A 20,913-nucleotide genomic window follows, 5' to 3' on the forward strand; every position below is an offset into this window, starting at 1 on the left:
TACCACTTTCCTCAGTTTTGCAAATTTGCCCTTGTGAGGCTGAAGCTATGTTTTTTGCAGTGACAGAATTTTTTGCAGTGTTCTGTAATGGTGTCTGATTCTCTTTCACAGATTGTCACTGAAAAGCTTGACAAGAACAACTTCCAAGCATGGAAGTTTAGAATGACGAATTTCCTTATGGGAAAAGGATATTGGGAATTTGTTGTAGGAAATGAAGAAGAACCAGTTCTTCCTGATGTTCCCAATCAACAACAAATGCTGCCATTTAAAGGATGGCATGAGAGAGCAAGAAAAGTTATGTACTGGCTGTCTATCAGTATTTCAGACTCTATGATTGTGCATATTCAGGATGCAAGTACGCCAAAGGAGGCATGGGATACTTTGTCAAAAATGTATAGCACAAATACGCAAGCCAGGAAAATGCAGCTCAAGCAAGAGTTGCACAATGTACAAAGAGAAAGTATGAGCATCAATGACTACCACATGAAGGTGAAGAAGATTACAGATGCACTTGCTTCCATTGGGTCACCAGTGGAAGATGATGATTTAGTCTCTGTGACCTTTAATGGTCTAGGAAAGGATTATGCACAGTTTTGAATATCCGTCCGTGAAAGATTTCCTGATTTTGAGGAGTTGATTGCTCTTCTAGTTTCTGAGGAGTAGAGAAATGGTGGTGCATCTTCTTCAGGAGGAACTTCAAAAGAAGTTGTCTTCTACTCAAATGCTGAAAGAGGTAGAGGCAAAGGTAGAGGAGGCCGATCTGGAGACCGTGGTAGAAATCAAAATATGCAGCAAACTCAAGAAAACCAATCCTATGGAGGAGGACGTGGTAACTCTAGAGGTAGGGGGAGCCAAAGAGGTCGTGGTGGATGGCAAAGAGGGCAAAATGCAAACAGCAATGTTGAATGCTACTACTGTGGTAAAATGGGTCATATGGCTAAAGACTGCTATAAAAAGCAGAATGACATCATGAATGGAAAATTGCAACAAGGGAATTATGCATCTTGTAGTAGATAGGGTGATGACAGAAATGAGCATTTGTTTATGATGCAGCACATGACCAATTCTGTGACAAGTGCAGAAGAAAGCAACGATGTGTGGTATGTTGACTCAAGTGCATCAAACCACATGACAAGTCATACAGAATGGATACAGGATGTAAGGAAAATGGAAAAACCAGGATTTGTGGAGACTAGTGATGATACTGCACATCCTATTATGCAGATTGAAAAATTTCATTTTTCTATGCAGGATGGGAAAAAGAAATACATGTCGTATGTATTTCATGTCCCGAATATCACCAAGAACTTGGTTTCTATTGGTCAAATGGTTGAGCAGGGCTTGCAGGTTAGATTTAATCCTCATGGATGCTTTGTTGAGTATATGAAAAATAATGGTCGCTTGATAGCAAAAGGAAAGAAGAAGGGCAGAATGTTTACGTTGGATGCAAACATGCCTGAATTGAGTACAACAATATTTGCACATGGGACCGGTGTAGTTGCAGATATTGATATCTGGCATAAACGCATTGGTCATGTTAATGTACAATAACTTAAATCAATGCAAGCCCAAAATATTGTTGCAGGATTGCCTAAATTCAAGGTTGCAGAAATGCATAAGGTATGTGAAGCCTGTCAATTTGGAAAACAGGCAAGGAAACCATTTTCTAGACATGTTCAAGAGAGTAAGAAGCCATTGGAATTAATCCACTCTGATGTGTGGACTACTAAAGTTGCATCTATTGGAGGCTGTCATTATTTTGTCACTTTTATTGATGACTATAGCAGAAAAGTTTGGGTGTATTTTATGAAAAAGAAAAGTGAAGTTTTTGGGCATTTCAAAACTCTTAAAGCTATGGTTGAAAAAGAAACAGGCCTGCAAATAAAATGCCTAAGGTCAAATGGAGGGGGAGAGTACCTCTCAAATGAGTTTGCAAGGTTCCTATAGGAGCATGGCATAAAGCAGCAATATTCATGCAGTCATACCCCACAACAAAATGGAATTGCAGAAAGGAAAAACAGGCATATTGGAGAGGTATCTCGTGCCATGCTCAACGAAAAAGACTTGCCGGATTTTTACTGGGCTGAAGCAGTTGCTACAGCAGTCTACATAATGAACATGACTCCCACTGCAGCAATACATGGAATGACTCCAGAGGAGAGGTATACTGGTAGGAAACCAGATATTTCTCATTTGAAGATTTTTGGTTGCATTGCCTATATTCATGTGCCAGATGAGTTGAGATCCAAGTTGGATCCAAAAGCTGAGAAGTGTATCTTTATTGGTTACTCTCTGCAGCAGAAAGGATATAGATGCTATAACCCTTCTACTCGTAAGTTTACAGTGAGCAGAGATGTTGTTTTTGATGAGATGAGTAGCTGGTATAAACCAGTAAATGTGATTGATGATGTAGATGCACAAAATGGTAATACTGCACAGAATTCACAGTAGCAGTCACAAAATATTAGTGGACCTGGAGTGTCCTCTAGCAGTGGTTCACATTCTTTGCCATGGACAGGCAGATTGAGATCAGGAGAATGTCCTCAAAACAATGCAGATAGTGGTATGCAAGTTTCATGAAAAGGAAAAGAGAAGGTAGATCAGCCCATGTTTGATGTGAATGCAGGTCACTCTTATGTGGATGGTGAATCCAGTGGCTCAGAACAGAGCATTGATGATGAGTTGGGTATTCTTTCTATTGTTACACCTGGAGAAAGGAAGACCAGGGATGTTTTGAGAGCACCTGGGAGTGAACCTACTTTGCGCAGGTCTACCAGAGCTAGGTATCCTATGGATAGGCTGAAATATGATGGATTTACAGCCATTCACTATGCCTATATGGTCAAAGTGATACAGGAACCAGAACCCACTTATTTTGAGCAAGCCATGGGAAAAGAAAAATGGGAGAAATCCATGGATGAAGAAATGGATGCCTTGGAAGCAAATGCTACATGGGAATTGGTACCTTTACCTAAAGATAAGAATGCAATTGTTTGTAAGTGGGTTTATAAGGTGAAACACAATGCATATGATTTTGTGAATAGATACAAGGCAAGATTAGTAGTCAAGGGGTATGCACAAACATATGGCATTGATTGTGAAGAAACATTTAGTCCAATTGCAAGGATGGCAACCGTAAGAGCAGTCATTGCTATGGCTACATCAAAGGGATGGTCTCTACAACAGATGGATATAAAGAATGCCTTCTTGCATGGTGATTTGCAAGAAGAGATCTATATGGAGCAGCCACCAGGCTATGTGCATGATGTTCATCCTGAGTTTGTTTGCAGGTTGAAGAAAGCCTTGTATGGCTTGAAGCAAGCACCTAGAGCATGGTCTGACAAGATAGGACAATATCTTGTCACTATTGGCTTTCAGATTTCCAAGGCAGATTTCTCACTTTATGTGAGAAAAATAGAGAAAGGTACTATGTTACTTGTCATTTATGTTGATGATTTGATTATGACAGGTGATAGTGATGAAGATATCCTTCATGTGAAAATGCTATTGAAGCAAAAGTTTGAGATGAAGGATTTGGGAGAGGTGCGTTATTTCTTGGAAATTGAGGTGATTAGATCACCAAGTGGGATACGGCTCTTGCAGAGGCAATATGGATTGGACATGCTGTCCAAATATGGGATGACAGGCTGTAAGCCTATTTCAGTTCCTTTGGAACAGAATGTGAAGCTGAGCGCAGATGCAGGTGAGCTTCTGGAAGACCCTACTATGTACAGACGCATAGTAGGAAGTTTGATTTATATGACTATTACCAGGCCAGATTTGAGCTATGTTGTTGGATTGGTAAGTCAATTTATGCAGGCTCCAAGGAAACCGCATTTGGATGCGGCTAGACACATACTCAGGTATGTGAAGTCCACATTGCAGTATGGACTATTTTATGAGACTGGGGTTCAGATACAGTTGCATGGATACACTGATGCTAATTGGGCTGGTAGTATTTCTGATAAACAATCTACCAGTGGATATGTGTTCTCTTTTGGAAGTGCTGCAGTCACTTGGAGCAGCAAGAAACAGCCTACAGTTGCCTTGTCGAGCACAGAGGCTGAGTACAGGGGTGCATCAATGGCTGCATGTAAGGTAGCTTGGTTGCATAAGCTACTTTATGATATGCATCAGCCTACAGATGGGCCAGTTGTCATTTATTGTGACAACATGAGTAATATACACTTGGCAAATAACCCAGTCTATCATGCTAGAACAAAGCACATTGAGGTGCATTATCACTATGTGCGGGAGAGGGTTTTACTAGGTCTTATTGATCTAGTTTATGTCAGCACAGAGGATCAGGTAGCTGACATATTCACAAAGGCATTGGGCGCAGAGAAGCTGCGCAAGTTCAGAGACCTGCTTGGTGTGTAGGAATTGGGATTGAGCTTGAGGGGGAGTGTTGAGATATCGAGCTCCACTCGTGATATGCTAGGGTGACCGTTGTGCATTTATGTCACCGACTTGTTAGCTGCAGATACGGTTAATACACCGCCCATGAATAATAGCTAGATGACAGCTATCCTTATCTACTCTAGTTTAGGGCTCAGTTAGTATGCCACCTTAGTTAGTTGAGTTTGGTTTGAGACCCATATATAGGGTTCTTCTATTTCTCTGTACTTGAGTTCTTTTGGATTACACAACTAAGAAGAGGAAAACTGTTTTCAGCCTCCACCTTTGTGTGTATTCCCCCATTGTGTAAGTGAGAAAGCTACAAGTGAGACTCCTTCCTTCTCTCCCACAATCTTGACATGCTCTAGGAAGAGATGTCATGAATCCCATAAGCATAGTGGTGCAGAATGCTACCTACCCAACTACTATAAAGTATTGTACTTGACTATCACTTTCATATGGAATGAATATAATATCATGATGCTTTGTACTTTCACTTAGTGTCTTTGTCATTGTCAGTCCATTATACAAGATTTTCTTTATGAGTCCAAGCTTCCATCTTGGAACCTAATTCACTTGTGTAGCAGTTGGTCTCTCTTTGTCTATGTCAACATGAGTCTTGTCTTCATCTTCCATCCTCCATAGTTCCTGCCATGCTCTAGATCCGCACTTGTCACATGGTATCAGAGCCCAGTCGAGCATGGCACTACACCTCTATCTTCGTTTCACTCTCATCTAGCTCATCTTGAGCTCAGTCTGCTCAGGATAAGTCTTCCTACTCCTTCTTCTCACTACCCTGCTTGGTAGCCATAGCCACCTTGCACCTACCCTACTTTAAGCTCTTAGATCTCTTCAATCAGACAAGATCTTGACAAGTTTCCTTCTGAAGATCTCTACTCTTGCTCCTAGAGCTCCTCTTTGTCACCTCATAGCTCAACATTAGGTCATCTATAGCTCAGCATTGTCAATTGTGTAAACTTCTATTCTATGTGTCCTCCATAGCCAAACAAGACGTGTAGCCATTTGAGCTCCTAGATCTCACAGTAGAGGCCATATCTCATTACGATTTCTTCTAAGGAGTTTTTCAGCAACTCAAGGCGCAACTTGCTACCACAACAGCTCACAACATGGAGCATTCTATGCTCCAGCATTTCCAAATTTCATGGTCGCTACCCTGAACTGCGCCAATCCATGTACATACGATCAGATCTTCCTCCACGTGGTGCAATCTATCCTACTAGTATAGGGCTTTTGAAGCCTACCTCATAGGCTACCTCCCCAACAATTTTTGTCCCAAATGATTGATTGTACAATCTGCTACAGGATTGATAACTTATAGGTGCCCTAGTGGCACAATATGACTCAAGCATGCACATACATATGATGACATGCAAGAAGAATGTGCATCACCCACATGAATACATTTTTCATAGCAATCAAGGATGTAAGCCAATTTTGGTTTCTTGAAAGTGTATATCTTAGTTAGAAAGAGATTATTTGCTTTCTATTAGGGTTCCTCATTTTCATGTGCAACAGACTATTGAGGATGTTTGATTTTACCTCAATATGATTCATTCTTGAAAACTCTTTCAAATTGCTTTGGGGATTTGATGGTTAAGTCCACACAATATTGCATGTGGAATATGATCTTTACTTGACTTTCTATTCTCTAGAGTGATTTTGAAGTTGGCCGTGATCGTGTAATTTAGATCACTCAAAAACATTAGTTAACTTTATATTGCTTCAACAATTCTTTGATATATTTAGTTTCCACGAAAACTATAAATGTACATTATGGATATTGGCTTACTAAAACAAGCTTTATATTCATGTCCTCTATCACACACTTGAGCTTCAAATTTCAAGCATATATATAGAGTATCCATTTATGTTGAAGCTTAGACAACAATAATAAGAACTTTTGGGGTATTGAAACTAAGTGCCTTTGCTAGTATCTTAAATGAAATAGATTATGATTCATTGCTATTTTTTTACCCTAAAGAGAACATTATGTGGATTGTTGTCATCGTTAAATATTCTCAATTACACAAACATGTCTTCTGCAAATATCTTAACAGATTTCCTTTTAAAAGGAATACAATATCTTAAAACAAAATGTGCTTTGTCCCTATGTACACTTTTCGTTTTGAATATTAGAAGATACTAGTGAAAAAAAATCAAAAGGGCAATGCTCTTGTGCATGATAGTGCACCCTTGTTCCTTATATCATTTGATGAGGGTAGCGTAGTTGGCCAAAGGATAAATCCCCAACTCTTGCAGAAGGGTGTACTTTTACCTCTTAGGCAAGCAATTTTGGTCAGATGAGGTTCCATCTGCCATCAAATCTACACGTGAATTTTGTAAAACTACAATGGAACAAATAGATTAGAGCAAAGAATAGAAAGTACACAACAAATTAGAGAGGAAATGAGATTTCTTTAATTTCAAATAGAGTGATGTAATGATGGCTCTATCCACTCATGCACTCCCATAGTGAAGCTTTAATGGCAAATTAGATAGATTCTAAGTGAAAAGATTAAGGCTTGTTGAATGAATATACTGATTGGGTGAATGGGTGATCATGGCTCTCAAAGGGCCTCCTTTTTATAACGCACAAAGGTGGCCGGTTGATTTGAATTGCATACCATATTATTAGTGGCACATTCTTTAGATCTTTGATATTTGAGCACATTCTTTCAAGCTTTGGGCACATTCTCTCAAGCTTTGAGATCTGCTACATTGCCTTGAATATCACCAACCAACTAATGTTCTATCCGTGCTCAACATGCATCAACATCATTGGCCTATGTAATTGAGGTAACCTCAATAGATTTTCTAACTTACCAAGCATACATCCCATACTCCACCAAACAAGCTTTGCGTGTAGTCTTGTTCCATTTTCCTTATTGCTTGATCCCCTCCACGAGAAGATTTGTTCTATCCTTCCATATTTCCTAAAGTGTGAGGATTCTAAGAGTGTGATTGCCCATCAGCTTGAGTTTTTCACAAATAAAGTTATCACAAAAATTGCAAAAGCACAAACTCTTGTTGCTTGCTCATCAAAACCCAAATGGGGAAGAACTAATTGCTATACTCTAGCTTCCACACATCCATCCAAAAAAGATGCTTCATGGATTCTTCAACTCCACAAGTACATTACCCACCATTAGAAATACCTCTTCTACCTTGCTGTCTAGAAATAATTAGGGCCCCCATGCACCCTCCATGCAAATATTATGTCCTCAAAAAACAATCTATAGGTTCCATATTTTTTTTAGTATATCTATCAATCTACTATTAGAGATATCCACCTCCTAGGTTCTGTTGTCAACCCTTTCGATGTTTGGGCTCCTTACTACAAACAATTATATAATTGTTGTTATGTTAAGCCCTACCGACATGCTTTCATCACCTAATTTAAGATCTCTTGTTTGCATGCTAGTTATATGGTTTCCTATCTATGACCAAGGAGACTTTCCCGCCATAACACCCCAAGCAAATCGAAAATATTTGGTTGTACTCCCTCTAGACATTCCTTGTTGAGGATGGACCATATTATCATTTGAATCAAGCTATTACCACATTTTGCATTATCACGTCTTTGATAGATACCTCAATCTTCTCCCTAGTCTACTAGTTAAGGGTGGATAAAATGCCCAATACGGAAAAACATTTTCCTCCTTTTGCACATTTGAATTGCATTATCCTATTTTGCCTTCAAAAGAACTTTCCTTTGTGAGCTTAACATACTCAAAATGATTCCCTAATCTTTGACACCAAATATTTCTTGAGTGGTTAGAATATTCAAACTTTTGAGGCTCCATGCCTCATAGAACTTAAGGCTCTCATAGAACATAGTATCAACCATCATCACTACGTGCGATGTTTTCTTGGCTACAACATCTCTTCTAATAATTTTGCCTAAGCATGCTAGCATCCAAAGATCCAACGTAATAATTTGCAAGCCACAATTTTCCCATTCTTCCTTAAGGCAATTCATTTTGATCGATCCTAGATATTTGGCTCCCCTAGATGGTCCTTGTAAGAGCCCACCTAGTAGGGAGTTTAAGATTTCATATGCCCTCTAGTTTCAACATATTAATGGAAGGTAAAATCTCTATGCAAGGCAGACAAACATTTTCACACTTTCTAGCTTGACATGTAGCTCCTTCAAAATTCCAAGAAGAAAGATACCATAAATTAAAGGTGAAATAATATCAAGCAAACATGGCATTTGAAATTTATTTCGAGGAATTCTGTTTTACTCTTGCTTATTTGCAAAATAAACATGTAAAAACCAACACAGGGACACAAGAATATGCATGAGCATTGCTCTTCTATTGTCAACATTCTTTCCTAAAAGTAGACCATTTAACTTGAGTTAACTAGGGGCAACATTTCAAAGAAGAATCACCTTGTCATTGAAGCAATGCAATAACATATGCCCTAAGGTGCAATGTTGACAAAAGTAATTCTTATTTGTGGGATTAGCCCCACATAACGGTGGTTGTTTGGTATACGACTTTTGATAAGTGCGCTGGAGAAGTCAAGTCCTTGTATTTACTATTAGTTAAGGGGGGAGGTTGGGGGCGGGTGCCACGTGGCAGCCCCCAACCTCCCCACAAAGAAACGCGAGGGTGGGTCCCACACGTCCAGCACCCGCCCTCACCGCGAAAATCGCACCCGCCCCCAACGCGAAGCGGGGTGAGTCTAGGCGCAGAGCGCCTAGTATAAGTTCTGTTGAAAGGTCATGGCCTCTGGCTCTTAGGATAGATAGATGACAAATACGGCTCTAAACAAGTTTTAATCCTACTTGGATGTTTTAAATATCTACTTATTTCTCTCTTACAAATACGGTGTTCGCATCTCTTAAAATATTTTAAGAAAACCACCGGCTCCATGTGAGACTCGCAAAGTATTTACTTATCGCTACAAATACACGTGTCCGCACCTTTAAAAAGTATTTCAAAAAACCACTGATTCCATACGAGATATCCCGAAGTGGAAAAGAGAGAATCCGTCGTCAAAAGAATGACAATTGGCAGTAATTCTAGCCTGATGATCAGGCAGCATAAACGTGGTTGATGAGTCCAATGGCGGACCTGACGATAAGATCAACGATTAAATTTAGGAAACATGGTGGTCCTGGTCACAATCACGGGATAACGTACAAACGTTATACTAGCTTTTAGATACAGGCCGGTGCGGTATCTCTGCATAGATAAAGGGGCATGACTGGAATACGAATGTGTAAAGTAGTAACTGATATTCGCCTTTAAGGAGTTAGTGCATTGCGTTGCTGGTGTGAGTGGGATGAGGAATATTTTGTTGCAGTAATAAATAATTTTACTAGTGGGCAGGGCAGAACCTTAGCCCGATCATATCATCAAGCCTGCTGTGATCAGGAGATGCCCACTAGCCTATTAAGCTTGCATCTGCAAGCACCATTATGGATATAATTACAATATAATCCCTGATTGTTTATAATTACAACAGCACGTAGATAGTTACATTCTATACTCCCTGATTTTCTAGGTCAGAAGAGGCCTCCCACCATCAGAATTATGACTGCTACCACCTTTAATTCCACCATCAGCTGCAGCAGCACTAGCTGTAGTGGAATGCCTGATCAATTTACTGCTCACAAATTGCATCCACCCAATTCTGTCAGTAATGAGGCTCTTGAAAAGGTAGAAGCTTAATTGAATACTTTACCTTTCTAACACCATAAATTTAATCCCCCACTCAGCTCAGGCGTTTGATGCTTTCATGAGGTGAATTCAAATTTCACTTTCAGGAGTTTGATATTTTCATGAGGTGAATTCATGGCGTTAATTTGATATCTGCTACTAATTAATGAGTGGGCTTTTCAGTTTGATATGACCCATCCTTAAGCTCAATGATGTTGCAATAGTGCCCTGTTGGTTTATTTCTACACTCATATGCCTCTTTGTCCTTCTGGGGTGCAATCATTCCATCGGGGAATGACAGTCAAAGCATTATCAGAAATGACTCTGCATTGCATTAATGGACCATGAGGCCACAGAAAGAAGCACTCCATTAACCTTTAGCAATTTGACATGTTTGCTTGCGGCCAGAGAAGAGTAATCCGTGGGCATAAGTTATGACAGAACTGCCTGAAGGTCTTCAACTACTTTAAAACAAGCTCAATTACTTGGCCTTTCACTTGAGTATCTGGTTAAATGAGAGAGTAATCGTTTGTTTGTTCTTTAGTATATTGTGCTGTAACTGATGTTGAAAGATATAGCTACCTGTTAATTGCAATGATCACCAACTCCTCTTTTTGAATTACACAAAGCAGTTAGACCATGGGCAACCAAATCTGCATCAGTTACATGGAGACTGCCATCATGAGCAGAGGGGTCACTTGCTTATTCTCGATGAAGATGGCAAGTTCTCATATGTTTTGATCCCTACTCCCTTAGTTGAGGCCGGTAGCCCCAAGCTGTGCTTCCTAGATCATCGCAGAAGTTCAGCTGGTCAGTCGCAGAAGTCTATTGGTGATATAATTGATGAGAAAATACATCAATGCTGCCTCCAAGATGGTGGCCATGTGCATGGCCATATCCACGATGGAAACTCGATCCAAGATATCCTACTCGAGCAGGTATTACTAAATTATATGTCCTTGTAAGTTGCAGTACTGATAAATGCATGTATGATACACATACGGATCACACTAGTGATTAATGCATGGATGGTACACCCATAAACAATTAGTCTTGACTGCTGCTAATCAAATACCTCTGCAATGTGATTATTAATGCCAGTGTTCTACACCCATAAACAATTAGTCTTGACTGCTGCTAATCAAATACCTCTGCAATGTGATTATTAATGCCAGTGTTCGGAAGCAGCTGGTTGCACACTGCCTTCTACCATGCCACCATTGCCCAATATTACCAATGCTTGCACAATCAGTGATGAGCTACTGATATCCAACAAAGAAGTAGAATACGATGGTCATGTGCACAAGGAGGGTTGTGGTCATGATAAGATTGCTCATGGGGATCATCTTGACTGGCTTGTACCTGCAAGTGATGGATCATTTCTGTTGAGCCATGAATACGTGGACAGTGATAGCGGCAAATTACAATTCATAAGACATGGACACCTTGTCAAAGTTGGAAAAACAAGAGGCAGGTTAAGAAAGCATACTAAACCTCAACTGCAACTACATCTCTTCAGCTTTGAAACCGAGCAGGATTTACATCAGGATGGTCCAGCAGGTGCAGATGCAGCTACTAAATTGCATTCAGCTGGAGTTATACTAGCAGCAGGAGCAACTGCAGCTGGCAGCAGTACAGATTTGACTCTCGATCCTGACATAGTCGTCATCAATATGTCGCGGCCTAGTATGGCTACCACCTACAAGGACCCTATCTCAATGCCAGATGCCGGAAAGCCTCTTCTCCAACAAGAATTAGCAGCTGAAGAAAGAGTTACAAGAGTGCAGATTGATGATGATCACAATCACAAGAGTTGTTGTAGTTCTAGATCAGCAGCAGCTGGTACTTGGCCACGTATAAGGAATACTGATACTACTCTTGAGCCCCAAATTATTAAAACTACCATCAATGTCCTTGGTATCTGCTGTCCATCAGAAGTTCCTTTGGTGAAGAGGATACTGGAACCTGCTCCTGGGGTTCAGCATGTCTTAGTCAATGTCACTGCCAAAACTGTAACAGTGCGGCATGAACCAGCACTTGCTTCACCCGAATGCTTAGGTATATCTATAAAAACAATCAATTTTTACCCTTGTCTTAGGAAGCTAAAAGAATCTTACTTACGAGTGGATGTAGCATAATAGCAGACACTGAATCTAGTGTTCCAATAGAGTATACATGTGATGACTCTTAAGTAAACAATGCTTGTGTACTATATGACTGCCAGTGAAGCTGCTGAACGAGTCAAGATTGGAAGCAAGCATTCATCATAAAGGGGAATGGAAGGCAGCACATAAGTGGCCAAGTCCCTACACAGTTGCTTGTGGCATTCTCGTGGCTATTACCTTTTTTCAGTACATATTCAGTCCATTGCGATGGGTGTCTTTAGGGGCAGTGGCAGTAGGTATACCTCCCATTGTCATGAGAAGCTTCGTTTCATTGAGGCGCTGCATACTCGACATCAACATCCTGATGCTCATAGCCGGCAAGTTCCAATGTATTTTTGTAAATCAGGTTGCAAATAAATGGCCAATGAAAAATTCTGCTTGTGGCAGCAATTTGTTTGATTAAGTTGGCCGGCATGCTGTATAGCTCATTTCAGAAGTATTAAACGTTCATCATCAAGATCAGGTCAATTGAGTTGGCCATCATGATCTTTAATTGATTTTAGCAATCAGTAATGTTCATCATCGTGATCAGGTCAAATAAACTTAATTATTGACCATGAGTCAGTGTGCACATATATCAATGATGACTGCAGTTGCTGGGGCCATTGCTCTTGGAGACTATCTTGAGGCAGGATCCATTGTGTTTCTCTTTACTCTTGCTGATTGGCTCGAGTCTCGATCTAGCGATAAGGTATAGCTACAGTCACTGCTTGCACCTCAGTAGCTGGATCTATTGATTAAAGTTTTGTTGCTCATTACAACTTAAACCCATCCAGGCACGCTTAGCAATATCATCTGTGGCTAGTTTGGGACCTCAGAGAGCAATCCTTGCAGAAAGTGGCATGGAAGTGCCAGTTGCAGACGTGGAAGTCGGAACAAAACTTTCAGTAAAGGCTGGAGAACAGATACCCATTGATGGTGTAGTGATATCCGGGAAGAGTACAGTAGATGAGAGCAGTTTAACGGGAGAATCAGTTCCTATTGAAAAGCAACCAGGAGATACTGTCTGGTCTGGAACACTCAACATGACAGGTAACATCACATATACTGACATGTGGTGGGCTTAATCATGGTTAACACTACAAAAGTTAGTGTGAAGTTAATCAGCATCTAATTACAGAATAGTATTGGCTGGCAAATTATCAGGCTATATTTGCATTGAGACAACAGCCTTGGTCGAAGACTCAACAGCATCCAAGATGGCAAGACTGATAGAAGAAGCTCAGGCTCAGCGGTCCCATTTAGACCAGCTAGTGGAGAAGTTTGCAAAATATTACACACCACGTATGAACTGATATACATCTGCAGCAGCTTCATGCTTGATTATCTATGTTTGAATTACAGTTGCTTAGCCTTGCTTTGAATTTTATAATTCTAGTAAATGGTGCTGAATTAAAAGGTGGTGATGTTTTTCTGCAGTGATAGTTATCACTGCTATAGCGATTGCTACTGTGCCTTTGTACGTTCATCCCCATAACTCGAAGCACTGGCTCTATCTAGCACTAGTCCTCCTTGTGGTGGCTTGTCCCTGTGCACTGGTCCTATCAACACCAATCACAACAACTTGTGCGATTGCAAAAGCTGCTCAAATGGGGTTTCTTGTGAAAAGTGGAAGCTCTCTGGAGGCTCTTGGGAAGCTTAAGGTTATGGCCTTGGACAAAACAGGAACTTTGACAAAGGGACAATTCCAAGTGGTAGAGGTGCTGCCCATCAACAATAACACAGACTTACACAGGCTCCTGTACTGGTAAAATAATTAGTTGTGGCTAACAAGTCAGTACCTTGCACCTGTTGAAACTAGATTAGAATGGAAAATTGCAAAACTCGTAGACTCTCTGATTTTCACTCATTAATTCAAAACACCCAAATACTTGTTACAGGATGTCATGTGTCGAGAGCAAATCAAGCCACCCAATGGCCTCAGCCCTGGTTTCATATGCAAAGCTGCAATATGGAATTGAGCCTTCAGGTCAAGTTGAGGACTTCACAATTATAGATGGGGAAGGCGTTAGTGGTGTGCTTGATGGCCACCAAATACACATCGGTAATGAGAGACTAGCAAACCGGTTTCAATGGACTGATCACGGTATGTATGGATATAGAACAGGGCCATTTGGTAGAGGCCAGAGTGCATCTACAAGCGTGTTTCTTCATTTGTTTGTTGTTATATGTAATGTAACATTTTGGTTTGTACTATCTGCAGACATAGAAGAGACCATAGAAACCTGGAAGAGTCAAGGATGGACAATTTGTTGGATAGGTGTGAACGAAAAACTGGAAGGCATTTTATGTGCTGGTGATCAGCTTCGCACTGAAGCACTTGAAGCTGTGCATAACATGAAGGTGAGAAATTTATTTCTAATCATTTTACCCACTCTAAATGTCTGATTGTGCCATTACCTAATGAGAACTAAAATTTTTCTTCCAATCTATTCTAATCAAAGAGGGATAACTGGGAGATATGTGCAGAGGTTGGGCCTCCACATGGTCATGCTTACCGGAGATAGTCTAACTGTAGCAAATGCTGTAAACATGAAGGTGATGCTCATTTGACATTTTTAGCTCACCTACAATACAGTTTACTAGGCATCTCTTGACATCTATTATATATATGCTCAGATAAATACTAATCAGCAAAATCACTGTGATCATCTGATTAATTTGGTTAAATTGCAGTTCGGCACCAATTCTGTCGAAGTGCACGCCCAACTACTTCCTGAAGAAAAGGTGAGTGTGCTTAGGCAGCTCAAGAAAAAGGGATTGACTGGCATGGTGGGAGATGGCATAAATGATGCACCTGCTTTAGCAGCAGCTGATGTTGGCATTGCCATGGGTGCTGCTGGTTCAGCTGTGGCCATGGAGACTGCAGATGTTGCTCTCATGACCAATAATCTTAAGAACCTTGCACATGCTGTAGAGTTAGCACGCAAAGCACGAAAAAAGATCCAGCAAAACATATTCCTGTCAATCACAGTCAAGCTGCTAGTTATTGTGCTTGCGGCAGCTGGATATGCATCCCTATGGGGTGCTGTTGTTGCTGATGTGGGCACTTGCCTGCTTGTGATCTTCAATAGCATGTTATTGCTAGGCAGACAGACTAGAGCTAATGGCTCTTGCAATACAGGTCAACATAATCATGATCACCATCACAGTGGACATAAACATTGTCATGATCATCTGCACCACAGGCATGATCACAGCCACCAGCACAAGCTGTTGCAATCATGTGCTGTTGGTCATTCAAAGAGGAACATCTTTGGACATCCAATGTTCTGCTGCAGCTCAGCCAAGGATGAATTTGACCTTGAATGCTGCACGTCGAAGGGACCTGCAGATCAAGAAGAGGACCTCAAGAGCTTGCATCATGATCAACATCATCACATTGCTGGACAGAAGCACTGCGCTGGTTCCAACTCAGGCTGCACCAACATCAGCTTTTGTAAGGATTCCAATCCATGCGTTAAGAAAGTAAGGAGAAGAGCAGGCCATAAAGATACTTGTACAAAAGACTGCGCAGAAGATCATTTAAGTAGCTTGTGTGAAGGACTAGCTACAACAACAAGTACTGGGCATCGAGATTCCTGCCTTGAACCAGCTACTACAGTTTTGTTTCACCTCTCGCCTCTGTCATCCATAGCCAGTAGCTGTGGCAGTGATGGTGGCAATCGTGCTTGCACATACCAAGCAGTCAACTTGTGCAATAACTACTGTGGTGTTGAAACCAAAATAGTTGGCTCCGTGGAAGACTATTTATGCTCTGCCTACTGTTGCTCCGAGAAACCAATCAGTTTGTTTCTGGATACAGGCCATTTGTAGATGATTAGCCTCTACACATAGATGGACATTGGAAAGGGATCAACTGATTGAAGTCTGCAAAGCGAGAGACAAACAACCACATCGGTTGGAGACTGTAAAACCCAACATCAGTTATATAATGCTAGCTGCCTAGAAACGGATCCTTTCTTAATCTTCTCAATTCTACATGGACACTTGGTTGAAGACAACTAAATCCCCCAAGATAAAGCTGAGTGCTAACATCATAAGGTCCTGTGATTTCATTTCAATGTATTTTGCTACATGCATAGGATTTTTTAAGAAAAAGGCGACATAAGGGAGCTCAAGGTGCACTGAAGGATTGGCCTATTGCGGCTGTTTTAATGGTTCTAGAATTGTCCTTGTGCCCAAGTTATTACTAGGGTTTTCAATAGCAATTCAGCCCACGACCTGCAGAATGTCCTAGCAAGTTACACTTATAATCCTTTTAGACCTTACAATGTGGATCAAATGCCAATACCCTTTTCTTAAACATACATGTTTAGCTAAAGTTATACTTACTTGCTAGTTCTTAATCGGACAACATTTAGGTTGCAACATAAGATACAACCTGACCTGTATTTAGAAGTTCGATCTTCATGCAACAATAAGATGCAACTTGAGCTGTAATTAGGAGTTAAACAAGGGAACTTTCAGCTGTTTGGAAGAAGACTAACAGAGTTTCTCATTGTGAGGCTGTGAGCTTCCAATGCAAGCCCACATATTCTTCTCAGGCAGGCACTACTTACAGAAGTGCATTGTAAGAATTTCTCATCTCATATTGTTGTTTCCTACCAGGTTGCTAGTTAGATGTGTAATTTCATTTCTGGGTCTGGACTTCAATGATATTGCAAAGCTCTACTGATTGAGCATGTGTCTTGGAAAGGTTGCCTTGGATTGACAAATTGCAGCTCCAACATTTTCATCTGTTTCATTTTTTGTGTTCTACTAGTGCCAAAGATCCATTTATTTCATTTCTTTCCTTGAAACAGGTTTTGACACATTGGCATTACCAGAAATGCTTTAATTCTTGACCTGGACATTGAACTACATGGTCATGTTGGTTGCATTACAAGCTTGTTATTATAGTAGGTGCTTATGTGATGTTGATCGATGATGGTTTTTGTGTTATGGGTGTTACAATGCCGCTGTGTGGAAGCAAAGGACCAATATCAATTAGCATAGGGCCAAAACACCAAAAATGAAGTTCTAAATGCAGATAACACAATACATATAGAACAAATCCACTAATGTGCAATGTTACAGATTTACAACCTACAGTAGCCATCAACATTACAAATTTACAAGATACACGAGCCATCACCATAGTGGAGGAGTAATAATGATAGCCATCCATCATGCCAAGGACAGCTGTCACAACCAAGGTATCCACAATGATATGCCAAAGTATGAGTGAAATGCGGAGCCTAGGACTAGTATATATAAATAAAACCTCAAATAAATGCCCCACTAGCATATGCACATCTTACAAAAGCCACAATGGCAAGCTTGCGTCACTACACCATATTGCCAATAAGGAGCACTCCAATCAGAACTCTCCAAATGAAACCTTATCTTGATATGGGATCTTGGACTCAGCTCTAATAATCTAGCCTGTTGCACACCCACTCTATTGTTGAGTTAAAAATTCATTACCTGCACTGATTAGCTCTTTAAAACAGCCCCAAAACAGTAAACTATGAAAAATTTCATTAAACAGAGAACGGTTCTATTAAGTTTGTGTCCCGCATGCCAAACCCTAATTTGGGAAGATCCTTCCATGTCTATAAATAGACAGGCTGTCCATCAATCCTCATGTGCAGATTTCTCACTCCCACATGCATATTTCAGCCATCATCAGTAGATGTCCAGCCCACATAACTACGGCCATGTCCTCATCAGCCTGTCCACTGCTGCCTCACAACTGTACCAGCTGCTGGTGACTGCATCAGAAGCCCCATAAAGCCTGCCTGTTCAGTTTTCAGCTGCCGCCCCTGCTGATCAGCACCTATTTGAGTCAGACCTTGTGCATTTTGACCATGCAGGCCATCCTCTCCATCAGGCAACAGTATTCCGCCCTGTGTTTTTCTGTTTATAGCTGCATTTTGTTGCTCTGCTACTCCCTTCACCATCAGACACCTCCTGTTGTCGGCTAGCTGCCTACTGCCTTGGTAATCAGCATTTTGCATCTTCTCACAGTCCGGTATCTTCGATTGGTAGTTACACCACTTGAGATCTGTCTTCAGTGGATGTCACACTTTAACACTCTTCAGCTTTGCCCTTCAGCATTCTGTACACTCTTACATTCATTACAGCATTCATTCACTTCAGAGTTCTTCTTCTCTCTCTTTCTGTATGTGTTTGTTTTTGTGTTTGAGTTTTGAGTTTTAAGTTTAGGGTTTAAGTTTTTCCCATCGCTATCAAAGTCTTTGTGTTTCAATCATGATTGTAGTTTCTACATTACCTCAATGCAAACCCTAGCATATCTTTACATGGCATCAAAACCGATCCTCTTCTAAAGAGTATCCCGTGGATATTGTGGAGGCTTTGTTTTGTGCGAGGTACACGTCTTTGCAGGATTCCATAATGTTTTATCTGGGTTCTCCATCATTGGAGATCTTAAGGAGGTATTATGGACTCGGTGAGGAAGACAACACTCCACCTTCACCTTCACCTTCTTTTTCTTCTCCTATTCTAGATTTTAGTCACATTACAGAGGAGTTTGAAGAGTACATGCGCATCACATATAGTCGAGTTTACACCCCTCCTACCAGCTTTGCACTACATCTAGACTGGTTGGTGAGACTAATCACCTCTCTGATTATAAAGGACATACAAAATTTGGGACGACCGGCAACCCATCTTCATCCTGTATATCTACAACTTTTGTTTCGTTTGAGAATGTAAACCAATCTTCTCAAATCCCTCCCATCCCATCCTTTTTTGATCCACACATTAATTTCCTCTCTTCTTCATTCCAAAACCTCAAATTGCACTTCACTTCTGCATCTAGCACACTAGGAGTTGGATCCTCCATCTCTGCTCCTAGCATTTTCTCTTTCTCCACACCATGTTCTACATGTCACACTTATCATGTTCCTCCTAAGTTCTAGTGTGAATGCTCCCTTATCCATGAGCACTTTTCACCTTCTCCATACTATATTCTACATGTTACACTTATCATGTTTCTCCTAAGTTCTAGTGTAAATGCTCCCTTATCCATGAGCACTTTTCACCTTCTAGCTGGAGAAGGGTTTTTCCCCATGTGAACACCCATCAATGGGTGTGGTACTTAGTACCTTAGGGATTGTATTTTCATATCATTCTCACATAGTGGATGTGACATTCCAAAACTCTCCTCTCTATTGGTTCACTTGTTCACTGTGAGTGTGTATGTGTATGGATGCTATTGAACCCTAACCTAAGAGTGGTATCAAAGCTTACCTTACACCCGCCACGAACAACACCTTAGCCGCCATTGAGTCTCGAGCTCGGCCACTCTTCTCATCACCGGATGTCCGCTACAAGTGCATCGTGATGCTCTCTACACTCGCTACACGTGCAACCTGTTGCTTGTCCACTAACAGTCTGTGAACTGTGCTTCTGACACGCAGTGCACGCCATGTTGTTGCTTACACCTGTAGCTGCCAAGCATCAAGAGTCCCACATGTTTTTGCTCACATCTGTAGCTACTAGGCAATGACAACCTTGCTGACAAACATTCTGTCCACATCTATGTCAAACTGTCCCCCAACCATTTCAAATTGCTCCTGACAACTAACGCGACATATTCTTTCATTCCTTGCCTGCACTGATGAGTCACTCAACTCAACAGTCCCCATTGTCCGACATGCGCCACATCATAGGGAATCCTACGACCTACACACGTGTTCCGCTTGCCTGACCATTCGATATTATTTGCACCACATCATAGGGAACCCGACAACCTGCACATGTGTTCCGCTTGCCTGACGATTCAATTGTCAAAGTATTAAATTATTATTCTTTTGAAGCCTTAATCAGCATTTACCTACATTAAATACCTCCCATACACACACAACCCCTTCTCAAGCACAAAATTTTGGGTATTTTGCTGCAGGCATCAGTTTTTCCCAAATTTCTCAAAAACATTTGGGGGTTTTTGCCAAAAAACCCCAAATTTCACCAAAATTTTCACGGATTTGTATTTGAGACTCAATAATTACTCGATTTGGCACCAAAATTTGGGGGTTTTCACATTCAATCTCAAATTTCAACGATTAAATTTGAGGCTTATGTGAAATTTTTTTAAAACTCATCAATGTTGAGGCCAATTACATCTTCTACATCGACATTCGCACCTCATTGGAGACCTTTCAGTTGAAAATTCTTCAGCCATGCCATCAATTTTATAAAAAAGTACAAGTTATTTTCCTTTTCTTTGCTTTCTTTTTGTGCTTCCCCTACATTAGCACTTTGGACAGTAATTGGTCACAAAAAACTAGAAATTTGCAACAAGCAATGGAAGGGCAAAATGATTTAGTCAATGTGTTTTGAGACTCAGATAAATTATATGCCACTAATTATGCCATGTGCCTAGGCATACATGATGAAGCATGTTCTTTTTGCCAAACAGCTTTAGGGTTATGTATGTGGTTCAAAAGTTAGGCCTACAAACCTAGCTACACAGAATGCTACAAGTTCTTCTAGCTCATCCATTGTCACCAATGGATCTTCTACTCCAACTCCTCTTGGGCCTCCCACTGAAAATTAGTTGAGATGGGATGGGCATGATGCCCTTCTATAGATGCATACATTGCACGTGTCAAGGAAATCACAAAGCAGCTTGCTAATATTGATGAAATAAT

General features: G+C 40.7%; 1 protein-coding gene and 1 long non-coding RNA gene across 2 annotated transcripts; one reads left to right on the forward strand and one right to left on the reverse strand.

Moving 5' to 3' along the window:
* Window positions 1–9,776: 9,776 nt before the first annotated feature.
* On the forward strand, window positions 9,777–16,887 carry LOC148012567 (cadmium/zinc-transporting ATPase HMA3-like). The gene is made up of 12 exons (XM_087669719.1): window positions 9,777–10,088; window positions 10,721–11,026; window positions 11,264–12,146; window positions 12,313–12,570; window positions 12,847–12,944; window positions 13,030–13,285; window positions 13,400–13,537; window positions 13,673–14,000; window positions 14,134–14,339; window positions 14,457–14,596; window positions 14,723–14,791; window positions 14,930–16,887. The coding sequence occupies exons 1-12, from the start codon at window positions 9,963–9,965 to the stop codon at window positions 16,067–16,069; spliced, it is 3,948 nt and encodes a 1,315-aa protein (XP_087525845.1). The 5' UTR covers window positions 9,777–9,962; the 3' UTR covers window positions 16,070–16,887.
* A 472-nt stretch (window positions 16,888–17,359) lies between these two features.
* On the reverse strand, window positions 17,360–19,804 carry LOC148012568 (uncharacterized). Its single transcript, XR_015689159.1, has 2 exons — window positions 19,511–19,804; window positions 17,360–18,365 (listed from the first exon to the last, which is right to left on the reverse strand). It is a non-coding gene; the product is annotated as an uncharacterized LOC148012568 (long non-coding RNA).
* Between the last annotated feature and the right edge of the window lie 1,109 nt (window positions 19,805–20,913).

The sequence above is a fragment of the Lygodium microphyllum genome, chromosome 27 (genome assembly GCF_053477565.2).
Source record: "Lygodium microphyllum isolate KBCC chromosome 27, Lygodium_microphyllum_v1.1.10, whole genome shotgun sequence".
Classification (NCBI taxonomy): Eukaryota; Viridiplantae; Streptophyta; class Polypodiopsida; order Schizaeales; family Lygodiaceae; genus Lygodium; species Lygodium microphyllum.

Coding starts and splice junctions, on each gene's coding strand:
- LOC148012567 (XM_087669719.1), top strand. CDS start 9,963: ATGACTGCTACCACCTTTAATTCCACCATCAGCTGCAGCAGCACTAGC. Junction 10,089..10,720: donor GTAATGAGGCTCTTGAAAAG/GTAGAAGCTTAA, acceptor TACACAAAGCAG/TTAGACCATGGGCAACCAAA. Junction 12,571..12,846: donor CATCCTGATGCTCATAGCCG/GCAAGTTCCAAT, acceptor TGATGACTGCAG/TTGCTGGGGCCATTGCTCTT.